This window comes from Haemorhous mexicanus, chromosome 19, assembly GCF_027477595.1.
Source record: "Haemorhous mexicanus isolate bHaeMex1 chromosome 19, bHaeMex1.pri, whole genome shotgun sequence".
Classification (NCBI taxonomy): domain Eukaryota; kingdom Metazoa; phylum Chordata; class Aves; order Passeriformes; family Fringillidae; genus Haemorhous; species Haemorhous mexicanus.
The window spans coordinates 1,605,674-1,632,981 of record NC_082359.1 but is presented as its reverse complement, the minus strand read 5'-3'; the positions used below and the strand labels follow the sequence as shown (position 1 = coordinate 1,632,981).

Below are 27,308 nucleotides of genomic sequence, written 5' to 3'. Positions count from 1 at the left end.
CCCTCAGCAGCTCCAGTCACATTCCTGCCCTCTGCACAACACCAGGCACCAAAGTGTGGACCTTACTGCCACCCTACTAGCACTTCAACACACCACTGCTCCTGCAGCACTGGGATTGCCCTGGAGCACAACCCACTGCTGCTTTTCCCACTGTGGGGGTGACAGCCACAGGCACTGCTGCAGTGCAAGAAAATACAGCGTGGTGGGGAGAGGGCACTCAGGGCACATTAACCAGCAAATTAACCAAGCAAAGCCTAATTGGACACCAGGAAGTGCATCAATACTGTCTGTAAGGGCCTTAAAAAAACAACTAAGACATCTACATCTTTTATTTGTACCATCTGTTCTCACAGGCCTCACTTGAGGGACAGAAATCCATAAGGTCTGACTCACCTGCACCCCTGTGGGTCTGCTGGCAGTGGGAACAGTCGGAGCCTTCTCTGCCAGCACAGAGCTGTGTCAGGAGGTTTAGATGGAGATCAGGGAGGTGCCACCCCAGAGGGTGCTGGCACTGCCCAGGCTCCCCAGGGAATGGGCACGGCCCCGAGGCTGCCAGAGCTCCAGGAGCCTTTGGACAGCACTGCCAGGGATGCCCAGGGTGGGGCTGTTGGGGGGTCTGGGCAGGGATAGGAGTGGGACTGGGTGATCCCTGTGGGTCCCTTCCAAGCTGGGACAATCTATAACTCAAGTTCAGGATAAGGCATTTCCATGGAAGCCGTGCTCTCGGAGCTGCCCACTCCAGGGTGGGCAGGAGCCAGTATGAAAATAAAACTCTGAATTATAAATAGTACAAAAGGGCAGGAATGGCTGCTGCAGCCTGTCCCATGTATTGGCTGTAGCCACTGGCACACACAGTCAGGGCAGCTCCTTCCCAGGCACGGGCAGCACTCCCACAGGGAATGCAGCTCCGTGCGAGCCCAGATGCCGGGTATTGCACACAACATCCATCCCCTGAGCAAAGGGAATGCCGAGCAAAGGGAGCCTCCTCCTGGGCAGGGCCTAGGACGGTGCAGCCCCGCCCCGGGCTGCTCAGGAAGGGATCATGCCCTTGCTGCGCTTCCTGTCGGCCATGGCTCGGCGGTTGTGGTTGGCTCGGGTGCTTTTGTTGGCTTCTTTCTTCCTCCGCTCCTGCAGCGTCTCCCGGGTCTGCCCGTGGCCCTTGGCATTCCCAACAACTGCAGAGTTGTCGTGCTTGTGCCTGGAGGACACAGAGCAAGGACATCACAACAGGCACACTGCACTCCTGGGGGTGAAATCCCACATCCCCACAAACACCGGGGTGTGAGGGGTTCAGCCTCGGGCCTCGGCTCATCCCAGGGCAGCCCAGGAGCAGCATCAGCCACAGCACCACTGTGTCCTTCCCCACACTGAGCCCATCAGCTGAAAACAGCTATTAAACTGTTTCAAATCCCTGTGGGAACTGTTGGAGTTCTGGAAGTTGTGCTCTCCAAGAGCCTGTCTTCCACAGGGTTCTGCTGCTTGGAGTGATAGGACAAGGGGGGATGGCTTTATGCTGAAGAAGGGGAGATTCAGATTGGCTATTAGAAGGAATTGTTCCCTGGGAGGCTGGGGACACCCTGGCACAGGGTGCCCAGAGCAGCTGGGGCTGCCCCTGGATCCCTGGCAGAGCCCAAGGCCAGGCTGGATGGGGCTTGGAGCAACCTGGGCCAGTGGAAGGTGTCCTTGCCCATGGCAGGGAAGGGGGGGGGGGAACAAGAAGGTCTTAAGGTCCCTTCCCACCCAAACCACTCCATGACTCCATGCCATGCCTACTCCTATTCAAAAGGATAAAACAAGCAGCAGTGAAGTAAAGGGTGGGTGAGGAAGTTCACCCCAATGTGGTAGGACCCTGACACACAGGAATGCCAAGGAGCAGGAACAGCCCCAACAATTCCAGTCTGCAGCAAAAGAGCTGCAGAGGCAGAGGGAGAGCCTTGCTTACCCCTTCCTGGCCAGGAACGCCTGGCGCCTGGCCTCAGCCCTCTCCCGCAGGACTGCAGGGTCCTGCACAAAGTGGTCCTACAAGGAGGTAAGGGAACAGGTCAGGAAACCCATCAGCACCATGCAGCAGCCTGGAGAGGAGAGGATTCTGCTGGAAACAGAGTCAGTTCCTGGTTCATTACCTCTGGACCAGTGGGATTGGTGTCAGGGACTCTAAACACAACACCTGGCACAAAACCTGCCTGAACACCTTCCCAGCCCATGGCTGCTCCCAGCACATCCATGGAAACAGAGTGCCAGTGACCTCCAGAGTGCTCTGCTGGCTCTGTCTGTCTCTGGGATAAAGCAGATTAAAGCTCCCCACGGAAGAAGTGTCACTGCTCCAGCACAGTTAGGGCAGGAAGCAGCGGAGAGCTGTCCTTGGGGACACATCACAGCCCAGCAGCCTTTCAACAGCAGCTCAGTCCCTGCTGCTGCTCAGAGACTCTCTGAAACAGGAAATCTGCTCCACATCACCTGCAGGTGAAGCAGGGAAGAAATATGGTAAATTTGAATGCAACTCCAGCTAAATGTCACCTTTGTTCTTTCTTTTTCAGCTTCTGCCTCCTCCTCTTCATCCTCTTCCTCTGTCTCCTGTCCTTCTTCATGTCCTTTAGGTCTCAAGACCTGAGGAATTGTGAATGGCCTGGGAAATAAGACACAAATAGTTAGAAAAGAAAATAGCACAGTCACAAACATTTCTCTGAACAGCACATCCTTTTTGGTTTGCATTATGTCTTTAAAAAGACGAGACTCTACAGATTTCATGGACTTCATTTTCCTGAACAAAAAAAAACCAAAACAAAACAGGAGACCCAGGAGTTAATACCACATTCCTATGGGCAATTAGCAAACACACAGTCTCCACTGGGGAATGTTCACTATGAAATTGTCACTGAAAATAATAATAATAATAATAGTTAAAAAAACCCCAAACCCTGAAACCTCACAAGAATTTCTCCACAGAAACAACTGCTTCCTTTGGGAAATGGCCATCCAGACACAGCCACAAGGCAATATTAAGGAGTATCCTTTGCTAGCTTTAGCTCAGCAGACAGGGAGCATCTGTTGAACAAGACAAATTTGGACAGAACCGTTCATGCTCAGGCAGTGCTGTGCTCCAAACCCTCAGACTGGTCAGGGCTATCCAGGGAGCTCCAGTTCCATTGCTGTGCCCCAGTTTCCTACAGGGGAAAACCCTGGAGAAATTAATCAGGCTGGACATGCAGAGCAAAGGGCCTGGGGGTGGAGGAAGAATTTACAGATGCCTATAACTCTTCTTTAACATAAATATGTGTCTGTGTTTGAATTGCATTGGAATTCAGACCCACCATTCCACTGCCAAAGAAATAAATGTAAAACCAGAAAAGCCTTTGTTATGTCAAACCAACAGATCCAGCTTTCAGCAGTGACATCCACTAATTGTTTCTAGGGGCACTGAGACCTGAAAGAGGGAAAAACACCTGGGTGCCACATTCTTACAGGCAAAACACAAAAAGGATTTCAATTGAAGCTTCTCAACACTTTAGGAGGGGGAAAAAAGGGACAAAAGAGCCTCAAAGCTTCCATTTGGTTTGAGGTTAGGAATGGTGACATCTTCATAATACATCAGAATTCAAAAGGCCACTTTCAGAAATGTTAAAGCAGCTTTTAAACCACATGCTTTCTAAAATAAATATTCTCCAGTCTCCATCCCCACTAACCCTTTGCTTCCCAAAAGCTAATTGTGTGCAGTTGTCAGTCATGGTGCAGAGTGCTGTGCAGCCCATCAGGGACTCATTTCCAGCTGTCAGCACTCAGAGGGGATTGGCAGGGAAAAGTCTGCTGTGAAATTCCCCAAATTTTGAAGTTTTCTTATGCTAACCAGCCATTTTAGGTTGCCCAGCTCCACTGATTTTCCAAGCCATTTTTCCCTGCTGCAGGGTAGTTTCTGCAAGGAGAGGCACTGCTGAGTACAAGTTTCCACACACAGCAAATTCCCCTCTTGGATTTGCTGACTAGTTGAGGCCATGGCTGAGTGGAAGCTGGAGAACATCCTGGGCACACTCTGTGTTCATTTGCAACACATTCCTGAAGTTTAGGAATGGTCTGGCTAGGAATGGAGTTTGTAATTATGTACAGCCACTTTTCAATGAGGTTTGCCTCAAGAGTGCCATCACTTTCTGTTCAAGGAATAGCCTGCCATGGGAACACTCCCTATTGAGAGGAATTGCAGATTTGTCTTTAGCTGTGGGTGTGCTGGTAGATGAAACTAACTCTGGATGATATAAGAAACAATGGGAAGGATTCCACTGATTGACAAATGGAAAAAGATATTTGCTTTTACAAATAAACTTTAGGTGTGCTAATAAATGAAATTAGACATTGAGAGATGAAAGAAACAATGGGGAAGAACCACCCCTAAATTCTGTAAGAATTAAAAATTAAAAGCGAGGGTTGTTCATCAGAGGGAAATCTTCAGTATCAGGCATATCAGGGAGTCTGAACCTCTCAAGTACCTCAGAAATGGGGAAAGGGAGAAGGGAAATGGGGCTGGGAAATGGGGATAAAAAGGAGGCTGTGTCCTCCAAAAATTGGAGAGATCCCAGGGGAATGCCCCATGGCCTCTCCCTTTATTGGAATAAAGCCAGAAAGGACTCCTCTGTCTCCTTTTTGGACATCAACCTCTAGTGTTTGTGGATTAATTTTCTTAACACCATCCACAGGAGAAGGGAGACCCAAACCTCCCTCCTTGCACATCACAGTGAAAACAGAGAAAGGGCTGGTTTGAAGCCCTCGTGGAGGAACAGAGCCCAGAGCAGGTTTGTGGGAGCCAGAGAATTCCGTGGTGATTCTCCCGGGGCTCCCTCCCTCCCCCTCCTCTCAGCATTCACCTCCTGGAGATGAGCTCGTCATCCGAGTCAGCGTCGTTAGCGCCCACTTGGTTCCCATCGTAGGTGTCGTCGTACTCGTCCTCGTAGTCCTCGTAGTGCTGGGCGGCCCCGGGCGGCAGGGGCAGCTCCTCCAGCACCACGCTGTACTGGCTGTAGCGCTGCCTCTGCTCCGCCACCAGCCGCTTGTCATTCACCAAGCTCCGCGTCGTGTCCTTCTCCCGCCTGGCCGCGATCGGGAGGAAAAGGCTAGGGTTAAAAACCTGCCCTGGAAGCTGCTTTTCCCCTGTTAGTCAGAGGAATGTAAGCAGTGTGAGTCTCATCCCCAGTGCCACAGAATCCCCTTACCCCACCTATTGGGCTGCTGCTTTATGGAATCATGGGATGGTTTGGGCAGGAAGGGGTCTTAAAGCTCATCTTATTCCCAGGGTGCTCCAAGCCCTGTCCAACCTGGCCTTGGACACTGCCAGGGATCCAGGGGCAGCCACAGCTGCTCTGGGCACCCTGTGCCAGGGCCTGCCCACCCTCTCAGGGAACAATTTGTTCCCAATATTCCCTCTATCCCTGCCCTCTGGCAGTGGGAAGCCATTCCCCCTTTTCCTGTCACTCCAAGCCCTTGTAAACAGTCTCTCTTCCATCTTTCTTGTCAGCCCCTTCAGGTCCTGGAAGGCCACAATTAGTGATCTCAGAGCATTCTCTTCAGGCTGGACAATCCAATTCTCTCAGCCTTTCCACACAGCAGAGCTGCTCCATCCCTCTGATCATCCTGGTGCCTCCTCTGGTCTCACTCCAGCAGCTCCAGATCCTGTGCTGGGCCCAGGGCCGGATGGAGTGATCCAGGGTGGGTCATTTGTACCAGAGCTGTTTGGCCACTAAAAAAGAGCAGGAATTGGCTACCACCACTAGTGCTTCAGACAGAGAGGAACCTTTCACAGGAGCCAAATGCAATCCTACTGCAGATGAAACTTGGCCAAGGTGCATGGAGCACAAATGTGAGGGGAAAAGGACAAATGTAGACAGGGAGATCCAAAAAATAACCAGGGGAGAATGAGAATAAACACAACTCCCAAGGCAAAGAACAAAACAGTAGAGAGTGACTGTGATTCAACCTCTTGGAGCACTGCAAGGGCTTGTTTTTTAAATTTAGAAGGCAAGTAAATGATAGTCATTTTATAGAAGAGAAGACCAAGAAACAGAGGGTTTAAAAAGCAGCTGCTGTGTGTCTCAAGCTGCACAAGCATAAGGTCTGAAGTCCCATTTTTCAGACCAGCCAAGTACATATTTACAGCAAAGCAACAGGGGATTCCACTGGCCAGCATTCCCAGGAGAACTTGCAGAAAGCCCCCAGAGCCCAGGAGGACCCAGCATCAGTGGATTTTATCAGAGAAAGGACCTGTCCAAGGCAGTGGCAGTGACTCAGGAAGGGATAGACTGAGGGAATGTGATCCAGCAGCCCGGATTTTCATTTGGAATCTCAAAACAAAGGAAGTTTGCAGCTGGAGGTGGTTCCCTCTCTGCCATGACTCACTGCCTGCATTGGTGGCACAATGCCCTCCCAAGCAGGTGGTGAGCTCACCCACCCCGGGATCCCTGGGATAACACCTCCTGTGGGAATTCAGCTGAGCCTGAACCCAGCACCTGGTAATTGCTTCCTGAGCTGGTCTGATGACTGCAGATGAGCTGCATGAAATGGTCTGGGCACCAATCCCAGCAAAAACAGTGGGATGGCTCCTCTAGTCCCATGGAGCTCAGGACATACTCTGGCTCCAGGAGACAGATTCAGCTGACAACCAGGGCTGGACAGGCACAGACAAGTGCTATCACTTTTCAGGATCAGCAGAGTCTATGTTGGCACATTCATTTCCTTGTGTTCGATTCCTTCCACATCCTGGCTGGATTTATCTTTCTCAAGGACAATCCCTGCCCCAAACTGCTGATGCTGAGAGTGGCCAGGACAACCTGCTCTGGCTCTTTAGTGCTACGGTGACACCAGGCTTAATTATAGCACCCTGAATAGAAGAGAATTTGGTGAGTAAAAGGTATTTAGAAGGAGAAAAAAATTAAATATTTGATACCAAAAAAAAAAAATATTTGATACAATTCAAATCCAAAGCAGATCTCAGACTAAGCTTGGAAAGCCCTGTTACCCCAAAACTGGGGTGAACCATCAGTGCTGAATATTAAATCCTGGAGACAAGGTACTGCAGCTTTTCCTTGGATTCAGTTGGATATGGTCATCTTTGGGCATTGCTGATCTCCAGGTTTTAAACTACTCAAACTACAATTAATATGTCTGGAGTCCTGCAGACTTTTCCCAAATGTTCTGAAATGAAGGGAGGCAAATGACAGCAGGAAGAGCAGCAGCAAGAGGATAATCCCAAGAGATCACATAACTACAGCAGGAGGGAGGAGAACTTCTCCAAGAGTGCTGGTACCCCTAGGGGGCAGTGCCATGGGAGCAGATGCCAGAGCCCAGCTCAGGGATGATTTACAGCTTCCAAAGCTCTCCAAGTGATCTGCAGAGGGAGCTCCGAGCAGGACATTCCAGCCACTGGACGCTCTGTGCTGAACTCGGTGCTCTCTGGCCTTGACCAGCTGCTGCTGCAAGGTTTTGGGCATCAGGGATAACCCAGCACCCCTGTGCAAGGCTCTGGGCATCAGGGATAACCCAGCACCCCTGTGCAAGGCTCTGGGCATCAGGGATAACCCAGCACCCCTGTGCAAGGCTCTGGGCATCAGGGATAACCCAGCACCCCTGTGCAAGGCTCTGGGCATCAGGGATAACCCAGCACTCCTGTGCAAGGCTCTGGGCATCAGGGATAACCCAGCACCCCTGTGCAAGGCTCTGGGTATCAGGGATAACCCAGCACACCTGTACAATGCACCTGTCTCACAGAACAAGGCACCATCAGGAGGAGGAAGGTTCTGTCTCTGAATTCTCAGCTATGGACACAACAAAAGTCATGGCCTTGGCCAGAGAGAAAGGAAATGCCTTTCTTGCTCAGCCAAGACAGGATCAGCACTGTGGCACTGCTCTGAGGAGCTGGGCCACTGGACTTGAGAGCAAAAGTGTTTTTTTCCCAGAGTTTGATGCAACTTTGCAACCAAAACCTTAACTGGCTGCTCTCAGGTCACGTGGCTCCAACTCCAGCCAGACTTTTAGTTATCTGCTGTGTAAATAGATCCCAGCATTAAGATCACTCTTGGCTGGTTAGAGGAGGTGTTTAAAGTCCAGTGGAAGGTGTCCCTGCCCATGGCAGGGGGTGGAACAAGATGAGCTTTAAGGTTCCTTCCAACCCAAACCATTCCATGATTCTGTGATATGTTTTAAAAGAATCTGGAACAAGGGAACCACACTATAAGGCTGACATCAGTGGGAGCCAGCACCACACACCCAGCTAGGCAGAAAGCAAAGTGAAAACTGGTGGGGTTTTGTAGAAATCTCTGCTCATGGCAGGGGGATCCCTGCTCATTGCAGGCAGATTGACTAAATGACCTTTAAAAGTCCCTCCCAACCCAAACTACTCCACAAGTCCAAGTGCCCTTCTGCAGGAAGCTATACAGCAGCAGGGACAACACAAGTAGTCTAAGGCAGTGAATGTTATCAGATGTTGAAGTAGATGGATATTGAATCTTCCCTTGGCTCCAGATCAAATCATTAGTTATTCTCAGCTCTGAGTCACAATCCCAGGCTCAGGGATGGGTCTTTTCAAGGTTTGTTGTTCAGTGCAAGTTTAACATTAAGCCCAAGGAGGAAGAGCCTGACATTACAAATGAGCTTGGCAGAGCAATCTCCAGCAGCAGACACAGGAAAGCCAATTAGGAAAAACACTAAGTGAAACCAACCCCCTCATAATATTTCACTTTACTTTTCCAGACAAACAGGTGGGAAACATTTTTGATAAGCCTTCCCCCCTGCCAAAACATTCCTGCAGGAGGTTTTTAGGAGAGATAAACGTGCAGGTTCCCAGGTGTTTGTTCCTCCTGACAGGCTGAGTTAATGACTGGGTGCCAACACTCACCTCTTGCCTTTCTGGATCCGAGACACATCCACTGCATCCCTGCTGAAAACATCAAACTCATCATTCTGGAAAACGTTACAGCGAGAGCTGACCAGAGGGGTGGGGTCTGGCTTCAGCTGTCTGGTAAAAAACAAGGAGAGAGAATAAAACCAATAGTGAAGTGAGGAAGAGAAATCCTCTCCCTTCCCCAAGCTAGGGCTTTATCATTTATCAGTCCCAAAATGATCCCAAGCACACCAAGAGGCGCTGGCAGAGTCACAGGGCACAACCCCTTCCCTTCCCAGCCATGCTCTGGCACAGGCATGGCATGTCCCAAAGCCTGGATTTGAGGGGAAACTAAAGAAACTCACAGAAAACCAAGAGAAAAATTCTTCTGTTTGTTTCAGAGTCTATCAAACCGTGCAGGACAACAGAATATTCAACAGACTGCCTGGTCTCAACACAGTGACTCAGTGAAGACAAACCCTAAGTGTGATGAATTACAGGCTGGAAAAAATTCCAATAATTTGTTGCTGCTGATTTCAAGATATTTATCTCCCTTGTTAAATCTTTCCCAGGGTTTCAGGTTTATGTTTGTTCAACTTGTAAGTCAAAAGACTGTACTTTTGACATTCATTTTGGCGGTGCAAACAGCTCAGCTGGGCAGCTGCAAATGCTGCTGTGCTCCCCTATAAATCAGCAGGGGTCAGAATTCGACATTTCCTATCGAACCAGCAGCTTTGTTTCAAGATGCAAAAGGCAGGAAGAAAAAAAATGCAGCTCTATCTTGTGGAACTGCTGGCTTTGCAGAAAAACCAATCCTTCCTAAAGCCTGTCCTGCACCAGTTGTGCCAAAGTCAGCAGATCTGATTGTGGGAACACAAAGATTGTTGCAAAACTAAGATTTTTTTACATCATTTTTCCGATAAAGATGCTTTCCTTTAATGCAACAGTGAGACAGTCTGCCCATAACTCCATGAAATGTGAACAAACAGCACATTCACATCCTGATGCTCTGTCAGGAACTGCTGGTGCAGCACAAACACACACTCACAGCTGCAGACAAACTCCAACAGCTCAATCCTGCCACCAGCTATAAACCCTCCAACCCCTGTCCAATCCAGGAAAGCAGGACAAGCCTGGCAGGTTTGTCAGAGGGAACATAAAAATGGATCTGAATTGTTCTATCTTCACTCACAAAAGAGCAGCCTGTTAAATAACCATATATGACCCTGTGGGTTGAATTCCAGCTGAATTGGGTCCTCTGAAGATGCCCTTTCCTGCAGGACAGCTGGGATTTTCACAGCTGTGACAACAAATCCTGCAGCAAAATAACTTTTGAAGGCATCATATTCTATTGCCCACCATTCTATTCTAGTCTAGTCTAGTCTAGCATTTCATGTACAAGTGGTTTTGTCCCCTGTCACAAAACACAACCCAGCACCTGCTCTAACACTGAGCAGCAAAGGTCCCACTCCTCTGCAGGGACACAAGGAGGGCAGAAAACTGGTGACAGGTGACAATGAGAAGCCTTCACTTCAGTCCTCTACCCCAAATATGCAAATTCTTAGAGCTCTACAAGTGTTGAGCCTTCAGTGAGAGCAACTAAGTGAGACAGAAACAACCAGAGGCTGTCCCACACCTTTGCATCCCTCGGTCCAGCTTATCCAGGTACGGCACCAACTTCTCTTCCAGGATGTTGTTGATCACCTGCTCCGTGTCATATCCATACTCCTCCAAGCAGGCCAGGATGAATCCCTCTCCAAGATCTGGCAGCAGATCCTTCACTTGGGAGATCAGGGAGTCCAGCTCCACGCCGGACACGCAGGCGACGGGCGCGGCCGCAGCGCCGGCACACTGGGGACACCAAACACACCTGGTGGCACTGGGCAGGGACACAGCTGAGGGCAGGCAGTGTGCACAGAAATACAGGGCAAGCAGCACTCTGGGTTTACACAGACAAGTCCAAGACTGGAGCCAAAAGAGAAATCAGCTGTTTAAACTGCACAAGGTTTCCAGCACAGATTTGGGCACACAGCTACTTTTGCCAGTCCCTGAGTCAGCAAGGACACCCTGGAGAATCCCTTCCTCAAATAAAAGGCAAGCTCTGCATTTCAAAAATATGCACATGAACTGCAGGGATGAAACAAAGTATTTGAATAATCTCCAGCAAGGGAAAACCCAAGTCATGAGAACTGGAAGCAATTTGCTCAGAGATAACTCAGGATTCAGGTGTAGCTTCATGTCTCATTTCCCAAGGCTGCATGGAGATCCAGCAAAGGTCAGAAATTACACTAAATCTCATGTTGTCCCCAAAGCTGAGCAAACCAAGCCTGCCCACACAGATAGAGGAAGGCCAGGAAGAGCAGAGCCCCCAGGAAGAGCAGAGCCCAGTCCTACCACAGAGCTGTACCCACCTCATCCTCCAGAGCACACGCAGCCCCTGGATCCTCCCTGTCCTCAGGGCTGCTCTCCACTATGGCTGAAGCTCCATTGGATGCTGCTGGAGCTTTAACAGCTTGTCCTTTTTTCCTGTCTACTCCTTCCCAGGCACTTTCCACTGCTTGGAGGATATAGGCTGTCCTGGTCTCATCTCTAAGAGCACAGAATTAAGGTCATTTCTGGATGTACATGTTCAGGGATCACCCTGAAGTAACTATGGGATTGTCAGCGATGTCCAAATTTGTGCCTGCATCAACACTTACAAAACCACGGAATGGTTTGGGTGGGAAGGAACCTTAAAGCTCATCTTGTTCCACCCCCTGCCACGGGCAAGGACAGTTTCCATTACATCAGGTGGCTCCAAGCCCCATCCAAGCCTTGGACACTTGCAGGGATGGGGCAGCCTCAGCTTCTCTGGGCAACAACTCCCCCCTAGCCTTTTTTTTTCTGTTAAGGGAAAACTTTCCAGCACTCCTTGCCAGTCATGCAGCTTAACCAGAGGCAGAAATGTCACTGGTGTGAAGGAATCCAAGAGCAGCCAGGAGTGCAAAGCCCAAGGATACAGTGCAGAGGATGCCTGCTGGAGCAGACTCACATCATCCTCAACGGGGAACAGCTCGTCATAGTCACGGAGAAATCTGAAAACACAGGAGCAAGTTTAATCAGTGAAGCTCAAATAATTACCACTACTGTGCCTCTCTGACTGCCTCAGTGCTCAGGTAGGAACAGAGAACCTCTCACCCAATGCTGGATTCCAGCCATGCCTGATTTTGGTCCCACTACACCACAGCAACACTCATCAGGTGTGAGGGCTGGAACCCAGTGCTGCATTACAGGGAAAATCTGCTTTACCACCTGAAGGTGCTCAGAATGCCAGCATGGGCAGGAGGACAAGATGGAATTCCCAGTTCTGCCACTTCCTTTGCATCTCCAGCATTCATGTTTAATATTTTTCTGGTCTGGTCAGCCCAGCTGGAAAGCACAGATCAGTAATAACAGCCTAACTTGTCAAGACAGCTAATGGCTAAATTGCTCTTCTCTTACTTTGAGAGGCTGGATTGAAGGGAGTGATGAATAGCATTTCTCAGTGCCAGGGTCTGTGCTGCAGCCTGAAATCCTCTCACTGCACTTCTCCCAAATACTTACAACGATTTCTGACTCCCAAATGCCTCATAATGCTGCCTCAGGCAATTCTGCTATAAAGAATGGCAGAAGAAGGAGATGAACCCCCCTCGGGCCTCTTGCCAGCCACACTCACCTCCTTTCCTGAAGCACCGAGGTGAAGATCTGCAGAAATTCCTCAATAAATGGCTGAATATTCTCACAGCTGCAGGAAACACAGCACAGTGAACACTCAGAGGCAAGTCTGCCAACGTTTGGCCCCACCAGCCAAACCACTCACATTTACACAGCAAGGGAAAGCCCCATTTGAAAAGAGATTTCAGGCCACATTTGGCTTTCACAGGAGCAGAGTCACATGGAAGCAAGTGGTTTTTAAGGATTCAGCAAACATTTCAGCACTTTGATCTAAAGCTGTATCACACCTAGAATTACAAGCTTTCAGACAGACTTTATAAATAGTTTGATGCCTCTGACTTGCAGTGAGCAGAAAAGGGTGTGCACAGCTTTTGTAACATTTTATGATGTCTTGGGATTACACCAGTGAATTTTCCAGAAAGTCTGTGCTCACCTGCCAAGTAAACTCCCACTGCAGCCTCAGTGCCCCAACCCCTGGGTGCTGCTGAGGCTCCAAGGCACCTTTGGGTAGGAAGGAACCTTAAAGCCCACCCAGTGCCACCCCCTGCCATGGGCAGGGACACCTTCCACTATCCCAGGTTGCTCCAAGCCCCATCCAACCTGGCCTTGGACACTTCCAGGGATGGACAGCTTCTCTGGGCACTCTGTGCCAGGGCCTCCCCACCCTCCCAGGAAACAAAACCTTCCCAATATCCCATCTAACCCTGCCCTCTGGCAGTGGGAAACCATTCCCCCTCATCCTGTCAGTCCAAGCCCCTGTATACAGTCTCTCTCCATCTGTATTGTTGGACCTCCAGGTCCTGGAAGGTCACAATCAGGTCTCAAGGTGTTACACATGACCAAACTTTGCACGAGCCACACACTGGGGTCAGAAATCTCATTGGACCCAGCTCACCACAGAGATTCTGGACCAAACAGCTCCATCTGGAACATTCCTGATACACAGGACAACAGAATTTGACCTTAGCCAAGTCTTTGGCTACAATCCCAACACAAACAGCAGTTTCTGTTCATTTTCTCCAGTAAATTTGTAAATGAGAAACAATTTCTCCCACACAGCAATCAAGTAACTGGCGAGTAGCACAGAGCCAAGTGCCAATACCTGCTCTCTAGGATGGGCTGCAGACAGACTTGGTTTACCAGGATGTGAAAAACCTCTATCATCTTCTTTCTGGAGTGTGAAATCCTCCTCCACAAATCAGCAAAAACACTTCAGAGAGAGCAAAAGACACTGTTGGTGTCAGCACAAGAATCTGTAACACACCTTTATGCCAGAGTTAATCCTCTAGAAGAAGAATTTCATTAGGATGATCATCTCCTTGCTGCAAAGACTAGATATTAGACACATTTCATGGTCATTAAGGAAAATCCATGCCCTAAATAAAGCTTTTCAATCCCAATTGTCCTGGCAGCTCCCCACACAAGACCCCTGCTGTACAAGCACAGCCTGTGCCTTACAGTGAGACTGAACTACACAGAGATATCATTCATGTTCTCACACTTTGTAACAATTTGAATGCACCTCCCATCAAATTCCTCCTTACACAGCACTAAAAATGATTCGTCACCCCTCTGCCCAGGAAAATTTGCTATTACAGAAGTCATCTCTTCAGAGCCCTTTGAAGCAGCATAAAAAAAGCCAGGCTCCTCAGGGATGGGTAAAGCAGCATGAAGTGAATCTTTAACTAAGCCCTGGGAAGTCTCACTGAAGATCCAAAGGAAGCCTTTGCAGGAATTCTCACCTGTTATCTTCATAGTGCCTCTTCTTGATTGCAGATTCCAGCTCAGGAATTGCCAGTTCATAAAATGAAGCTAATCTGTACAAAGGGGAACAAACCTGTACCTGTCAGCTGAGGTTCCAAAAGTCATTTGCTAAAAGGCAGAACAAATGGCTGACTTCATTAAACCCTCCTCACCAGCAGTACCCATGAGCATCACCTCATTTTGGTATTTTTGCTCCAGAACACAAGCAAACACACCACAGAAAAAGAGGAGCATTCAAAGGAAATCACAGACAGGTCTCTGAAGAGGTAAGAAAGAAAAGCATTTGAGAAGCATCCTGGTGTTGATCAGAACCATCTGCTCAACCCAGAAAAACCCCCAACACAGACCTGCAGCCTGCAAAGACCCAATACTCACAGAATCACAGAAACCTTCATGCTGGAAAAGCCCCCTGAGAGCATTGAGTCCAACCATTCCCCAGCACTGCCAAGGCCACCATAGACCATGTCCCCAGGTGCCACATCCAGCTGGCTGCTCAATCCCTCCAGGGATGGGGACTCCAGCACTGCCCTAGGCAGCTGTGCCAGGGCTGGACAGCCCTTTCCATGAAGAAATGTTCCCTAACACCCAGCCTGAATCTCTCCTGGCCCAGCCTGAGGCCGTTCCCTCTCATGCCTTGTCACTCTCTCCCAGCCACTCAGCTTTTGCCAAACCTCACTGATATTCTCTAGCATAAAACTTGGGCATAACATCAAAGGCATTTGTTTTCAGACCTTGAAGAACTATTTCTCTGAAATACTTTCTGCTTCCCTTGCTTTGGATCCTACAGCAGGAAGTTCCTTTTGTCCATAACTGGTCCCTCTCCACCCTTCCCAGAGCATACCCAGTTCTGTTCAGCTGACTGGAAATTGTCATGGATGCCTGGCTCTAGGATCACTCCTAGATAACAACAGATAGAGAACAGAAAATCAACACATCCCTATATCCATGTATTTATTATGCTGCATTTCTGTCAGAGAGAACCCAGCAGCTCTGCATCAAATCTGTCTCCTCATCTAACAATGGGACAGGACACAGTGGCACATTCAGTATTTTTACCTGGCCAGGACAAATTCTGCCTGCACTCCAAGACATACCTGTAACAAAACTCGTGTTTTTGGAAGGTCTGGCAAGCCAAGGGAAAGACATCAAGAAAGGCCCAGAGAGTTGTGCAGGTGTCACATAAATACAGCACAATGTCCTTCAGCTCCTGGGAGGGAAAGAGCAGTTACTGAGGGAAGAGCCAGGCAAGTTTTCCCAGCAGGGACACAGAATATTGGGACCAAGCCTCTTCCTGATTGCACAGAGCCTGTATCAACCATAAACCTGTTACAGGGCCTGGGGGCAGACACAGCATTTCTCCTAGAACTCCTAATGTTTGTTTAAAGATCTATAATGCAATCCCAACTGTCTGCTTTCATTAAAGATCCTGGGAGATTATAAGAACCCGCATCAGATCCTGTTCTGGACAGTGGCTTTGCCCTCAATACACCCTCCACACATGGAATTCTTCCCCATGCAGCACTTTTCAGGAAGCACTGCACTGCAGAACCATGGGAATCAAAGGGAACATGGGAAACATGGGAATCCAAGGGATGTTTTCTGCAGTCTGCTCCAGTGCAAGCTGCATTTCCAAGGCAGCTGAAACAAACTGAATGACGTTTTCAAACTATCACTTATCAATAAATCATAGTTTGAACTGATAGTTTGGTCCCACACACAAACTGAAAGACTAAGGTTTTGCAGAGGACCCCATTCTGTCTTTGTACAGCCCCAGCACATAAACCCCTCTTAATTAACTGCAGTTAAATGACACGGCTGTTAAAACATACATTTCTGAAAGAAAAAAATTCAGCTCTTATGACCTCCAGGTTAGGTGGAGACTTCTCTCAGATATTCTGTTACATTATTTATAAGCTGGTCAAGCAAAAAAGTTGCCAAGTTTAAAACTATCCACGTTCCAAAGGATATGGTTGAAACGAATCAGCTCATGGTGGAAAGGTTTTATCATCATGTCCCAGGACAAAGAGTGCAAAAATTGCACAGGACCACAAGCTGTAGGAGCTTTTGGGAACAGAATGATCCTCTGTGGACTGTTCAGAGTACAGAGAGTTCACTCCTACCTGAAGGGGCATGTTCCCTGCAGTCACACTGACTTTCTCTTCCAGTTTCTGGGGCTCAGCAGAGCCCCCTTCACACTGCAAACCACACTTGTGCAAAATATTGTTGAACACCTAAATCAGGAGAACAGGGCAGTGTTAACAGACAGGAGCCAGCAGTGGGACACAGCAGAGAAGGCCAGAAGCTGAAAGAGGGTGGGAAGGAAGAGTCATCAAGTAAAAATTTTAGGTATTGGTTCAAAACCTCCCTGACACACATTAACAAACTAGAGAAAGGGAGAAACAGTGAAGTCAGGGGTGGTTTAGGCTGGATATTAGGGAAAGTTCTTCCCCCAGAGGGTGGTCAAAGCTCAAGGAGTGTTTGGACAATGAGTGGGATTGCTGGGGGGTCTGTGCAGGGCCAGGGGTTGGGCTGGATGATTCTTTTGGGTTCCTTCCCACTCAGGATATCCCATGATTTCATGAAACACATTCTGCCCACCTACAGTGTTCCCTTTCCACTCTCCAAGCTATGCCACATTTCCAGATGAAATCCCAGCAGGAAAGCAGTACCTGGAGGATAGTGGGCAGAGTTTCATCAAGGTCACTGAAGTAACTGGGCTGCTGAGTGAAGATATTTCCTGAAAAGGGAAAGGAGAGCATTTCCATCAGGTCAGACATTGATGCCAACGAGCAAATTTGCAGCAGAAAATGGAACTTGTGTTATTGCTGAAACCCCCAACACACCTACTGACCATGTGGGACACAGCCCACCCTGACTCCTCAGCTCATGCACAGGCCCTGCTCCCAAAAAGCTGATCCATTAGCTCTCCAATGCCACTGGAGATCCAGCAACAGGAATATGCTCATCAGAGCAGAGCAAATGAGATGTCAGATGATTCATGCTCCAGGGGCTGAATCAATGAATAATGCAAATACTATCACTGAACAACCCCAGTTCCTTTATTTGACAACTGGAGTTGACTTTTAATTACTGATAACAGTTCAGCACACACCAGGAGATGTGCTGCTGAATATTTCTTAAAGGTAATGAGGCTTTAGAAACACCTGCTATTATATTACTAGGATTCCATTATCTTTACAAAATACTCCACTGAGTAATGCCACACCATAAATCCTCACCAAGCAAGCACCAAGGCTCCTATTTTCCTGGGAATTACTGTTCAGATTATGACAATTAAGAGTTCTCCAGCAAGGACAGAGCTGTGAGACAAGTTTCAGATAAATTTATACCCTGAGAAGAACCTCAAGTTTCTGAAGTTACCAATTACACACCAGAACTGCTCACGCCATGACTGTCACAACAGTGAAATAATCAGGTGAGCAAATCTTTGGTCACCTGCATGCAGCATGACTGTGTGGCACTCCAGAGTACAATTCAAAGGAGGTTTCATTACTTAGGTCTCTTTTGGAATATTTTAACACCCAGATAATCTAAGCTTTGCATCTGAAAGGGAAGCATCTATCTTGCCATGCCTGCTTTCCATCTCTGAGGTGCAACAGAGGAATTTAGAGCAGAAGCTACTGAAAAAGGATAAAAAGATTAAAAATGCAAAGGTTTATCTAAGATTTTCTGGCTGGAAATCTGTCTACACCACATGATCTAACTAACACTTCTCATGTGAGTGAAGTTGGAAATGAGACAAAAATAACTACCAAAGAAATGGAAAACCTTCATCCCATGAGCTGCAGACAAAGTGGGTTAGAATTCAGGAACAGCTGACTTAATCCAAGGGTAGACATTCTTCTACTCAGGTGATGTTCCACATCACAGGATTGGGAAGGGAGCACAGGATACATAGAGAAGCTAAATCAATATGCTCCATCTTCACTCCTCAGCATCCATGGCTGGATGTTCCTCCCTGTGTACTCACCACTAAGGCCATGTGTACAGACACAGAAATCCAGGGATAAGCACAGCTTGAGCAAGGCTCTGAAGTGTTTGTGGTTTGGAAGCTCTGGATACATCAATGCCTGCACTGAAGTTTCAGGTTCTTCCACTTTCCATAGCAGTGATTACCTCACACTGAATGTTTCACTTGGCTGCCAGCTCTGGGAACAGCAGCACTCACAGCTGGACTGTGCCCATCTCCCAACCCTCCTCACCCTTTCCCATCTCTACCAGGGTTTTACAGAGCCCCACATTCCTCTTTCAAGGGCTGAGGACACATTCAATTGGCACAGGAAACAGCTGAGCCTAGGTTTATGTCTAACAACATGAGCCTAGCTCAGGGCAGCAAAGCAGGACATGAAGCTTTCCTTGGAACAAAGAAAGTGCACATTGAAAAAGAAAAGCACAATCTGATCTAGAAATGACAGATCTTAGGTGCTACTGAACAATTTTCAGAACAGTTCCACTGGTATAAACCCCACTAAGTCACTTCCCATATAAGCAAAAGCCTAAATGTAGCAAGTTGTTCCTTGGCTTTTACTGACCAATCATCTTCTGGAGCAGGAGCCCATTTCCTTTCCCAAAAAGGACACAGAGATCCAGAATCTTGGGGATATCAAATAGGAAGTTATTGTAAATAATTTGTCCAAAGACAGAAGGAGTGATAAAATGATCCTACAAAGACAAAAAAAAAAAAAGAATTTAAAGGATAATCCATATCTTGCTCTGCAGTAACTCCAGCATTATAATGGCACCTATAAAAACATCACTCAAAGGTGTATTAAGGAACTTATTTCATAAAGGCAGCAACTCTGCTTGAAACAGCTTCTGTGGAGCCACCTATTCCCACATTCCTGTCCCTGGCACACCAGGCACCCCACTGATCCCTCCACCAGCACCTGAATTAATCTATCTAAAAGTTTTACAAAAAATCTCCCTGCAGGTCCCCAGTTCCCAGGCTGACACCAGAACAGCTCAGGAGCAGGAAGGAGTAACCAGGCACAGGGACAGCCTGAGGCTCTTGCACCCTGGGAGAGCAGAACCCAGCACCAGAGACCACAGAAGAAGGGACAGGCAGGGAGAAGCCCCAGAACTGCAGCTCTGCATGCTGACTGCTGAACACTGTGCCAAAAACTCATCACACTGAAGGCATTTCTTACAAAATTCTGGATGAGAAAAATTCCATTGTCTGACATTGAGAAACAGGCAGCTGAAATGTGATTTTGGATTTTCAGAAGCCCAGTTTGCCTGTGACAGCAAATGTTTTCAATCCCAGTGAAAGGCAGGGCACATTCTCCCTGCTGAAGCAAAGGGATGGGGCTCAGTGCTGGCCAGGTTCCCTTTCCAGAACTCCTGCTGACTCCTGCATGACAATGGACTATTCATTCCCTGCAGATCACTCAACTAGAAAATGGTTTCAAATGCTTGCCTGCCTCTCGGAGTGGCAAGGTTTAATCAGATCCTGCAATGAAAGACACCACAGAGGTGTCAGGTACTTCTGTTGAAGTGGTGCCAGCTGCAGGCTCCAGCATTCCTTCATCCTGCTCCTGTCCCAGCCCTCCACTCCCAGGCCTTTCCCTCAAAACATCCTGAACATCACCATTGTGATAAGCAAGAGAATCAACATGGCCCTAACACATGAAGAACCAAGGAGGAGATCCAGTGACTGCTGCAACACAAGGTGCCTCACTCATCCTGCCCAAAGGCCTGGTGAAAATCCCATAGCTCCAGATGGGAGCTGCACTCACACAATTAGTGATGAGGATGTCTTTTAATTATAGACTCTCAGAATGGTTTGGGTGGGTAGGAGCCTTAAAGTTCACCCCATTCCCACCCCATGCCATGGGCAGGACACCTTCCACTATCCCAGATTGCTCCAAGCCCTGGCCAACCTGGTTTTGAACACTTCCAGAGATCCAGGGGCAGCCACAGCTGCTCTGAGCACCCTGTGCCAGGGCCTGCCCACCCTCACAGGGAAAAATTCCTTCCCAAGATCCCATCTGACCCTGTCCTCTGGCAGTGGGAAGCCATTCCCCCTTGTCCTACCCCTCCAGCCCCTTGTCCCACATCCCTCTCCAGATCTCCTAGAGCTCCTTTGGGCACTGGAAAGGGCTGTGAGGTCTCCCTGGAGCCTTCTCTTCTCCAGGCTGAATGCTTGATGATGCCAAGATAACTGTAATTTAGAGAGATTTCACTGTATGTCCAAAATTTGGGGCAAGTTCATGGAGACACAAATATTAGCAGGAATTTTGGGGCCCTGAGGGAGTGAACGCTCAGGAACTGGTAGCCTGAAGAGCCTGTTCCATGTGGCCACACAAAGGCCAAGGTGCTCTTTCCTCTTACCAGAACATATCCAACCACTACACATGGATAACCTGCTATTACTCAGGAAGGAGATGCAGGCAATCAACCACGGAATCACTGCATAGTTTGGATACTTCAGCTCTGAGTTTATCACCTCCACTCTGAGAACCCAACTGAGAAAATCATCAGGGAGAGAAATGTTGTGCCAATAGGAAAATGATTCATTTCTCTCTTTTTTCCTAAGTCACACAGCCTGAAGCACCTGCAAGGCGTGGGAGTATTCACCTTGGACTCCTTGTGGGTGGACATCCTGAGGAAGGTGAGGAAGACACTGCGATGGAGGCACTTCTGCAGCTCGTGCACCTCCGGGTGGCAATCCCACAGCACGTCGAACTTGCGAGGGGCAGAGCGCAGGTAGGAATCCAAACACTTCTGCAGGCTCTCATCAAATATCACCTGGCACAAGGAAAGGCAGGAAAATGGGAAGGAGGGAATGTCACACCTTCATAGGTTGTGCTCCTGAGCAGCCCAGTTAAATTTAAAGCAATCAAAACCACTCAGGAACATGAAAAGGACTCCTATATCCATCAAATACAAGCCAACTCTTAAAATCCCCAGTGGAAAATCCTTAGGGAAACTGTTTCTTTGCATTCTAAGGTGCAGTAATGGAAATTAAATGTTTCCTGCATGACACAGAAAGCATCAACAAATCTTTATGAAAATGATGTAAGGCTCATGGCTTTTACAAGCACCTAGATGTTTATGTTGTATCTTCAGATAAAAAGAAATGATTACCTGGCACCAGAATTTGTCATGAGGCAGAGCCAGAAGCCAGTTCAGGTCATCTGCAATGAATTTTGCTCGCTCCAGGAATTCCTCCACCAGAGCAGGGTCTCTGATGGAAGGAGGGGGTTTGTACAGCACGAACGACCGATCTACTTTAATTTCTGGGTGCTGCAGAAAGCCAAAAAATCACTGTATTAGAACTCCAGACCAAGTGACAGGAATGTCACCATCTGCTCACTGAATTCCAGGAAACACAAAGCTACCTCTTAATACAACTTGACATTACAGAATGACGGAATGATTTGTGTGGGAAGGGACCTTAAAGCTCATCCAGTTCCACCCCTCCCTGTCAGGGACAGGGACACCTTCCACTATCCCCAAGCTCCATCCAGCCTGGCCTTGGGCACTGCCAGGGATCCAGGGGCAGCCACAGCTTCTCTGGGCACCCTGTGCCAAGACCTCCCCACCTTCACAGGGAACATTTCCTTCCCAATATCTAACCTAAATTTTAGTTTGAACCAATTACTTCTTGTCTTGTCACTACAGTCCTGATAACAGGAACATTCCCTTCCCTGGTAACATTCCCTCCCCTGGTAACTTCTCATTTTCTACCCTTTCAAGGCAGTGGGTTTGTATCCTTTACGAGCGACATTTTCAGACCTTGATAATTTGGCAGTTGTTGCTCCTTGCTTTCTCTTAACCAAAGCCTGACAAAGCAATCCTCCCACACCATCAAAACAAAGAGCAGGAACTCCCTGGCATGCCTTTGAACTCTCTCTTTTTCCTCTGAACTGGTTCTTGCACAATACTCCATGAACTCAAACCGACACAACCATCAAAGACACAAACACTTTGCTACCTTTACCAAAGGTTACTGAACAGGCTTTGCCCAAAAACACCCACCCTAAAAGGAGAATTCAATGAGCAGCATGTTTGGGCTCTGCCTCATCCCAAACGTGTGCTCAGGGTAAAGCTCCTCAGGAGTGAGCTGCACTGACAGTCCCACTCCTGCCACACACCCAGAAGGCTCTCTCCAGGCCTTATTTCTGGAAGAAAAGGGTTTCTGTGGGTTGAATTTTCTGGTTTCATCAAGCTGAAGGCACAAGGGATGAATCCCAGCGCCACAGCTTGGAGCTAAACCTGAGGCAGAGCTTGCAAAAACTCCCTGAGCATCCCTCCATTGCAGCAGAGGTCACAGACTCAAGAGAGGGAGTTGTGCTGGGAAAACACAATTTACTCCAGATGTTGAACACAGAAAGTTTGGTTCTCATGTTTTGGGTTTTTTCTTATGGTGGGTAAATGAGAAACGTGCTCAACTTTCTGAGCACATTAAAAAAACTTCTTTAACAAGCAGGCTGAACAAATTTCACAGAATCACAGAATCTCCCGAGCTGGAAAGCACCCACAGGATCATCCTGCCCAGCTCCTGTCCCTGCCCAGACCCCCCAACAACCCCACCATGGGCAGCCCTGGCAGTGCTGGCCAAAGGCTCCTGGAGCTCTGGCAGCCTCGGGGCCGTGCCCATTCCCTGGGGAGCCTGGGCAGTGCCAGCACCCTCTGGGGGAAGAACCCTTCCCTGATCTCCACCTAAACCTCCCAGCACAGCTCCAGCCGTGCCTGTCACATATCCCAGACAAGCCTCACTATAAGACAATGATTCATTGAAGGTCAGTTTGGCTTTCAGGAAAACCAGAGCTCACCAGTGCTGGCAGAGTTCTCAGCTTCCCTGTCTTGGGATCCCTTTCTGTCAGCTGGAGCTCGTCCAGAGGCAACGCTGGCATCCTGGTGGCTTGTTCCTGTCCTCAGCAAACAAAAGCAGCACAGGATGCACTTTACAAGGTCAGTCAGGCAACAGCAGAACAAAAGAGGCTGCAGCCCTGCTGTAACACACACACACACTGGCTGGGAATACATTTATACCCAGCAATTTATACCCCACCAAAATGCCAAATTCTGGGGGAACCTGGACATGTATCGGAGGAAATCTGGAATGTGGTGCTAAACTTTCATCCCTGATCCTTACTGAAAGGCCACAGATGTCTTCCAGGACAACAAAACACATTTGGGGACAGTGTTTAATATGGAAATTGGTTATTTAAATGGGGTTGCTGAAGAGCTGTGCTGAACTGTGGCCTTTGCAGCCTCTTTCAACACTTGCAGTGTCTCTCCTGACAGCACAAACTGCAGGAACAACCCAAACACAGCCTTGCCTGTGCTTCAAAAGAGCATTTTTGGTGCCCGTTTGTAGAATCCCACAGCACTCAGCCAGACAAGGGACACAGGCTGAGCCTACAAAAGCCTTCCCCACTCCTGCCAATTCCCATGTGCTCACAAAACCACAGTTTCATCTTCAACAGCATTTGTGGGTTCAGAAATGTTTTAATTACCTTTCTGAAATTAACTATAAGTCAAATATTAGAGTAACTCAACACAAAGAATGTTATGAGCGCTGTTAAAAAAGTTCAGACTTACAAAAAATGAAAGTTGCAGGTTAACAGAGCTTTTGAATTCTTTAGGAGGTTATGAGTTCTGTAAAATGGTACTAAAAAGTTATGCTCTTATTAAGAAAGTCACACATCTCCTCAGATGCATGTTTAATTGCAGTCACATTGCCTGGGCTGAATAACAATTAAAATTAGAGCAGTGTCTCTGAAGCTGAACAACTCTGACTCAGGAGTGGGGTCATGGTTTAGACAGCAAGCAAAAAAGAATGTTTTTCATTCTATAAATTTGTCACCTATGGATTTAGGCAAAAATTCTGTAATCTAACATTTTAGAGCTCAATTAAAATAATACAGCAGAGTAACAGCAATACTCACAGTTTAGAAAACAAAAAATAATTCTGTCTTTTCAGAGGAGTTTAAAAATTAAAATGTTGACAGGAGCAACTATTACTTTATGACAAACAATTTCTTTGGGGGAAAAAAAAAAAAGAAACCACCAAAACTTTTTAGCAGAATAAGCCAAGCTAGCTTTCATTTAAGTTTCATCATATATTTAATTTGGCTCTTAAAATTTTTAGAGTCATTCTGAAAGCTGCACATAGAAATGTGTGTCTGTAACACAGGAAAACATGCCAAGTGTCTCATTTCAAGCCTGGAAGGCACTAAAATGTCCAATCCAAGTCAAAAACATCCTGGAAGAGACAGAAGCCCTGCCCAAAAGCTTGTTCAGCTAGAGAAGAGAATAAACCTGAGTATGGGATAACCTCAACAGAGAATTATTCCTGATCACTCTGAGAAGCTTTTCCCCCCACAAAGAACTTTGGTCTAAATCACAAGCCCACAATTAATCTGTCGTGCCCTGTGATTCCAGATACAGTGGAAGAGCCAGACAAAGAACATGAACCCAGGAAACTTATTTTCCCAGGGAAATTTATTTTCTCAGTGCCAGAAATGATTCCTGCCCTGCAATTCCCACTGATGAGCACATCCATGGAGACATCCAGGGTGAGGTGACACTGCTGAGGATGAGGCAGCTACCCCAGCACAGCTGGCACAGGGAATGCTGCAGCATGGATTCATGGAATGGCTTATGTTGGAAGAGACCTTAAAACTCATCCCATTCCACCCCATGCCATGGGCAGGGACTATCCCAGGGTGCTCCAAGCCCTGGCCAACCTGGCCTTGGACACGGCCAGGGATCCAGGGGCAGCCCCAGCTGCTCTGGACACCCTGTGCCAGGGCCTGCCCACCCTCCCAGGGAACACTTCCTTCCCAAAATCCCACCCATCCCTGCCCTCTGGCAGTGGGAAACCATTCCCTGTGTCCAGCTGCTTGAGGCCGTCGTCCCAAGTGCCTCCCCAGCTCTCCTGGAGCCCCTTTAGGCACTGGAAGGGGCTGTGAGCTCTCCCTGGAGCCTTCTCCTCTCCAGCTGAACACCCCCAGCTCTGTCACCTCGGCCCTACCCCATGGCCAGACACCCCAGTTAACCCAACTCCGCCGGTTAACCCGGGCCCCGCCGCCCCCGCGGCCACCTCCCCTGCCCGGTCCCTGTCCCTGTCGCACCGGGTCCTGCCCAGCCGCTGCCGCCCACCCCACCCCAACCCCGCCACAGCTGCCCGAGCCCGGTACCAGCACTCGCGTCCCACCGGCCCCGCGACGCTTCCGTGGCCAGGCGCTGCTTCCGGCCCCGAGCGGAACTACCGGGCTGGGCGGGGCCCGGGCCGGCTCCGCCCCGGCGGCGGGACAGGCCCGGCTCCCGGGCCGGCTGTAGATCGCAGGGGCGGCCCCGGGGCCGGGTGTGGATCGGGGGGCGGGAGCCGGGCTCGGACCGTGCTGCAGGTACCAAACGGGCGGGTTTAGCCCCAAAGCCCCGCCCGCCCTCCGGACCGGCCGCAGCAGCGGGGCCGGGGCAGTTACAGTCCGTGGGTTGGCTTGGAAGGGTTCCCTTGAAGGAAAACCAGCTGGTTCAATAAATCACCTTTTTGAAGGAGACCTTTTTAACTTAACTGCGCTGCCCCATCCAGTATCGCAGGCCGGGCAGGGAAGGGGTTCTGCGGGGACCGGAACCCTCCCAGCCCCCACACTGCTTCCCTCGGCTGGGACTTCTCCTTGCTCCGGGGGACGTGTGCGTGCATTTCAGTCGGACAGCGCACGAAAAGGGCAATTCCTGTCAATTCGTACGAGCACCGATAGTGAGAACCCATTACATCAGCCACATTTACACCGCACCGAAACTCCGGGAACCGGGCGCTTCCCAGCCTGCAGGGTGACACGGGCACGTCCAGCCGTCACCAATCTCCGCTCCGAAGGGTCTCGGTTCTCCTCCTTGACCACAGGGAACTCCTCCTAAGCTTAGCCCAGAGTCCGGCTTTAGATGGTAAAGTGGCCTAAAATAGAAACCACGCCATGCGCTGTGTCGTGCGGCTCCTTAGGGACGGGCTGGATGGAGTCCCGCTCGCGGTGCCCTCCGTGCCCGCACACTCCGGACAAACGGGGCTCTCCCTGCCCGCTGTGCGGGTGTGCTGGCACCGGGGTGCCCGTGACCCCGCGGGGGGAGTGAGGAGAGGACCGCACACCCCAGGGCTCCCCCCGGACCAGCAGCACAGCCGGGCTCTGTTCCCGTCGCACAGAGCTGGATGTTAGGGATTCACACTGCAAATGTCACGACAGGCTGTCTGGAACCTGCCATCTCCCCCATTCTGTTGAATTAGTAATTTTTAAATGAAATATTCATTGTTTCTATTTCTCAAACATCGCTGCACCTGTCAGAGCTTGGCACTGGGGTCCCAGCGCCAACACGCCGTGCAGAACAGCCTCCCAGAACCAAACCCCAGTGATGATGTCGGTCCAAGGTTTGCTCCAATTCTTTTTCCTGGAGGAGAACACTTGGCAACTGAAATATGATTCCCTCGCAAAGGCATCTGTTTATGTCCCCTCCTGTGCCAACCCTCCTCAGAGCAGTGCTGGTGAGATGCCAGGTGACTCAGTGGGCTTTGAATGTGTCATCGAGCTGTTTTGAGTCACTATTCCTCTTTTTGGGGTGTTTTTTGTAACCTTACCAACTGTGTATTCCCTATTTGATTTCCTAAAGCACCATGAGTGGTTGGAGCCTCGGCCCAAAACTGGGCATATTAACTCCACTTGTATAACCCAGTTCAATAATTATAGGCAGATACACTATTCATATAGATTTATCTGTCAAAAAGCCCCCTGCATCTGTTCACCTGTGACAATGTGCCAGAGACCTTCAAGACTTCATGATGGTAAAAGTTAAATCTGCAATCTTAATGGAAATCACAGCTCTCTGATCTCAGTGTGCAGGGAAACTGCCATCCTGTCTTGCACAGATTAGGCAAAGCATTAAAGTCAGCTGGCTGCTGGTTCTGCTGAAAATCCATCACTCAATGTTCAGTCCAGAGCCATCTGAAGGTACCGGGCAAGCGGGCTTCAGA

At 48.9% G+C, this 27,308-nt stretch overlaps 1 protein-coding gene across 4 annotated transcripts; it reads right to left on the bottom strand.

Annotated features, from left to right (window-relative positions):
• Positions 1 to 311: 311 nt before the first annotated feature.
• Positions 312 to 25,640, bottom strand: ASCC2 (activating signal cointegrator 1 complex subunit 2). Of its 4 annotated transcripts, XM_059863927.1 has the most exons (20): positions 25,486 to 25,640; positions 23,113 to 23,208; positions 21,422 to 21,580; positions 20,912 to 21,082; positions 18,868 to 18,997; positions 16,984 to 17,051; positions 16,435 to 16,545; positions 15,409 to 15,521; positions 14,293 to 14,367; positions 13,653 to 13,760; positions 12,552 to 12,620; positions 11,857 to 11,931; positions 11,269 to 11,446; positions 10,494 to 10,708; positions 8,873 to 8,992; positions 4,854 to 5,075; positions 2,518 to 2,626; positions 2,124 to 2,276; positions 1,943 to 2,019; positions 786 to 1,198 (listed from the first exon to the last, which is right to left on the bottom strand). In XM_059863927.1, the coding sequence occupies exons 2-20, from the start codon at positions 23,191 to 23,193 to the stop codon at positions 1,030 to 1,032; spliced, it is 2,403 nt and encodes an 800-aa protein (XP_059719910.1). In that variant the 5' UTR covers positions 23,194 to 23,208; positions 25,486 to 25,640; the 3' UTR covers positions 786 to 1,029. The 4 variants fall into 4 exon arrangements, with proteins under 4 accessions (XP_059719908.1, XP_059719909.1, XP_059719910.1 ...); XM_059863928.1 differs by lacking the exon at positions 2,124 to 2,276; XM_059863925.1 differs by lacking the exons at positions 1,943 to 2,019; positions 2,124 to 2,276 and having other exon boundaries at positions 312 to 1,198.
• Positions 25,641 to 27,308: the final 1,668 nt, after the last annotated feature.

Bases quoted from the DNA above. Each gene is read 5' to 3' on its own strand.
- ASCC2 (XM_059863925.1), bottom strand. From the start codon at position 23,193: ATGCCAGCGTTGCCTCTGGACGAGCTCCAGCTGACAGAAAGGGATCCC. The intron at 18,998-20,911 runs GTGAATACTCCC...TTGTCTTTGTAG, and splicing joins CCACCCACAAGGAGTCCAAG to GATCATTTTATCACTCCTTC. The intron at 1,199-2,517 runs GTGACATTTAGC...TGTGTCCTCCAG, and splicing joins CTGAAAAAGAAAGAACAAAG to GCACAAGCACGACAACTCTG.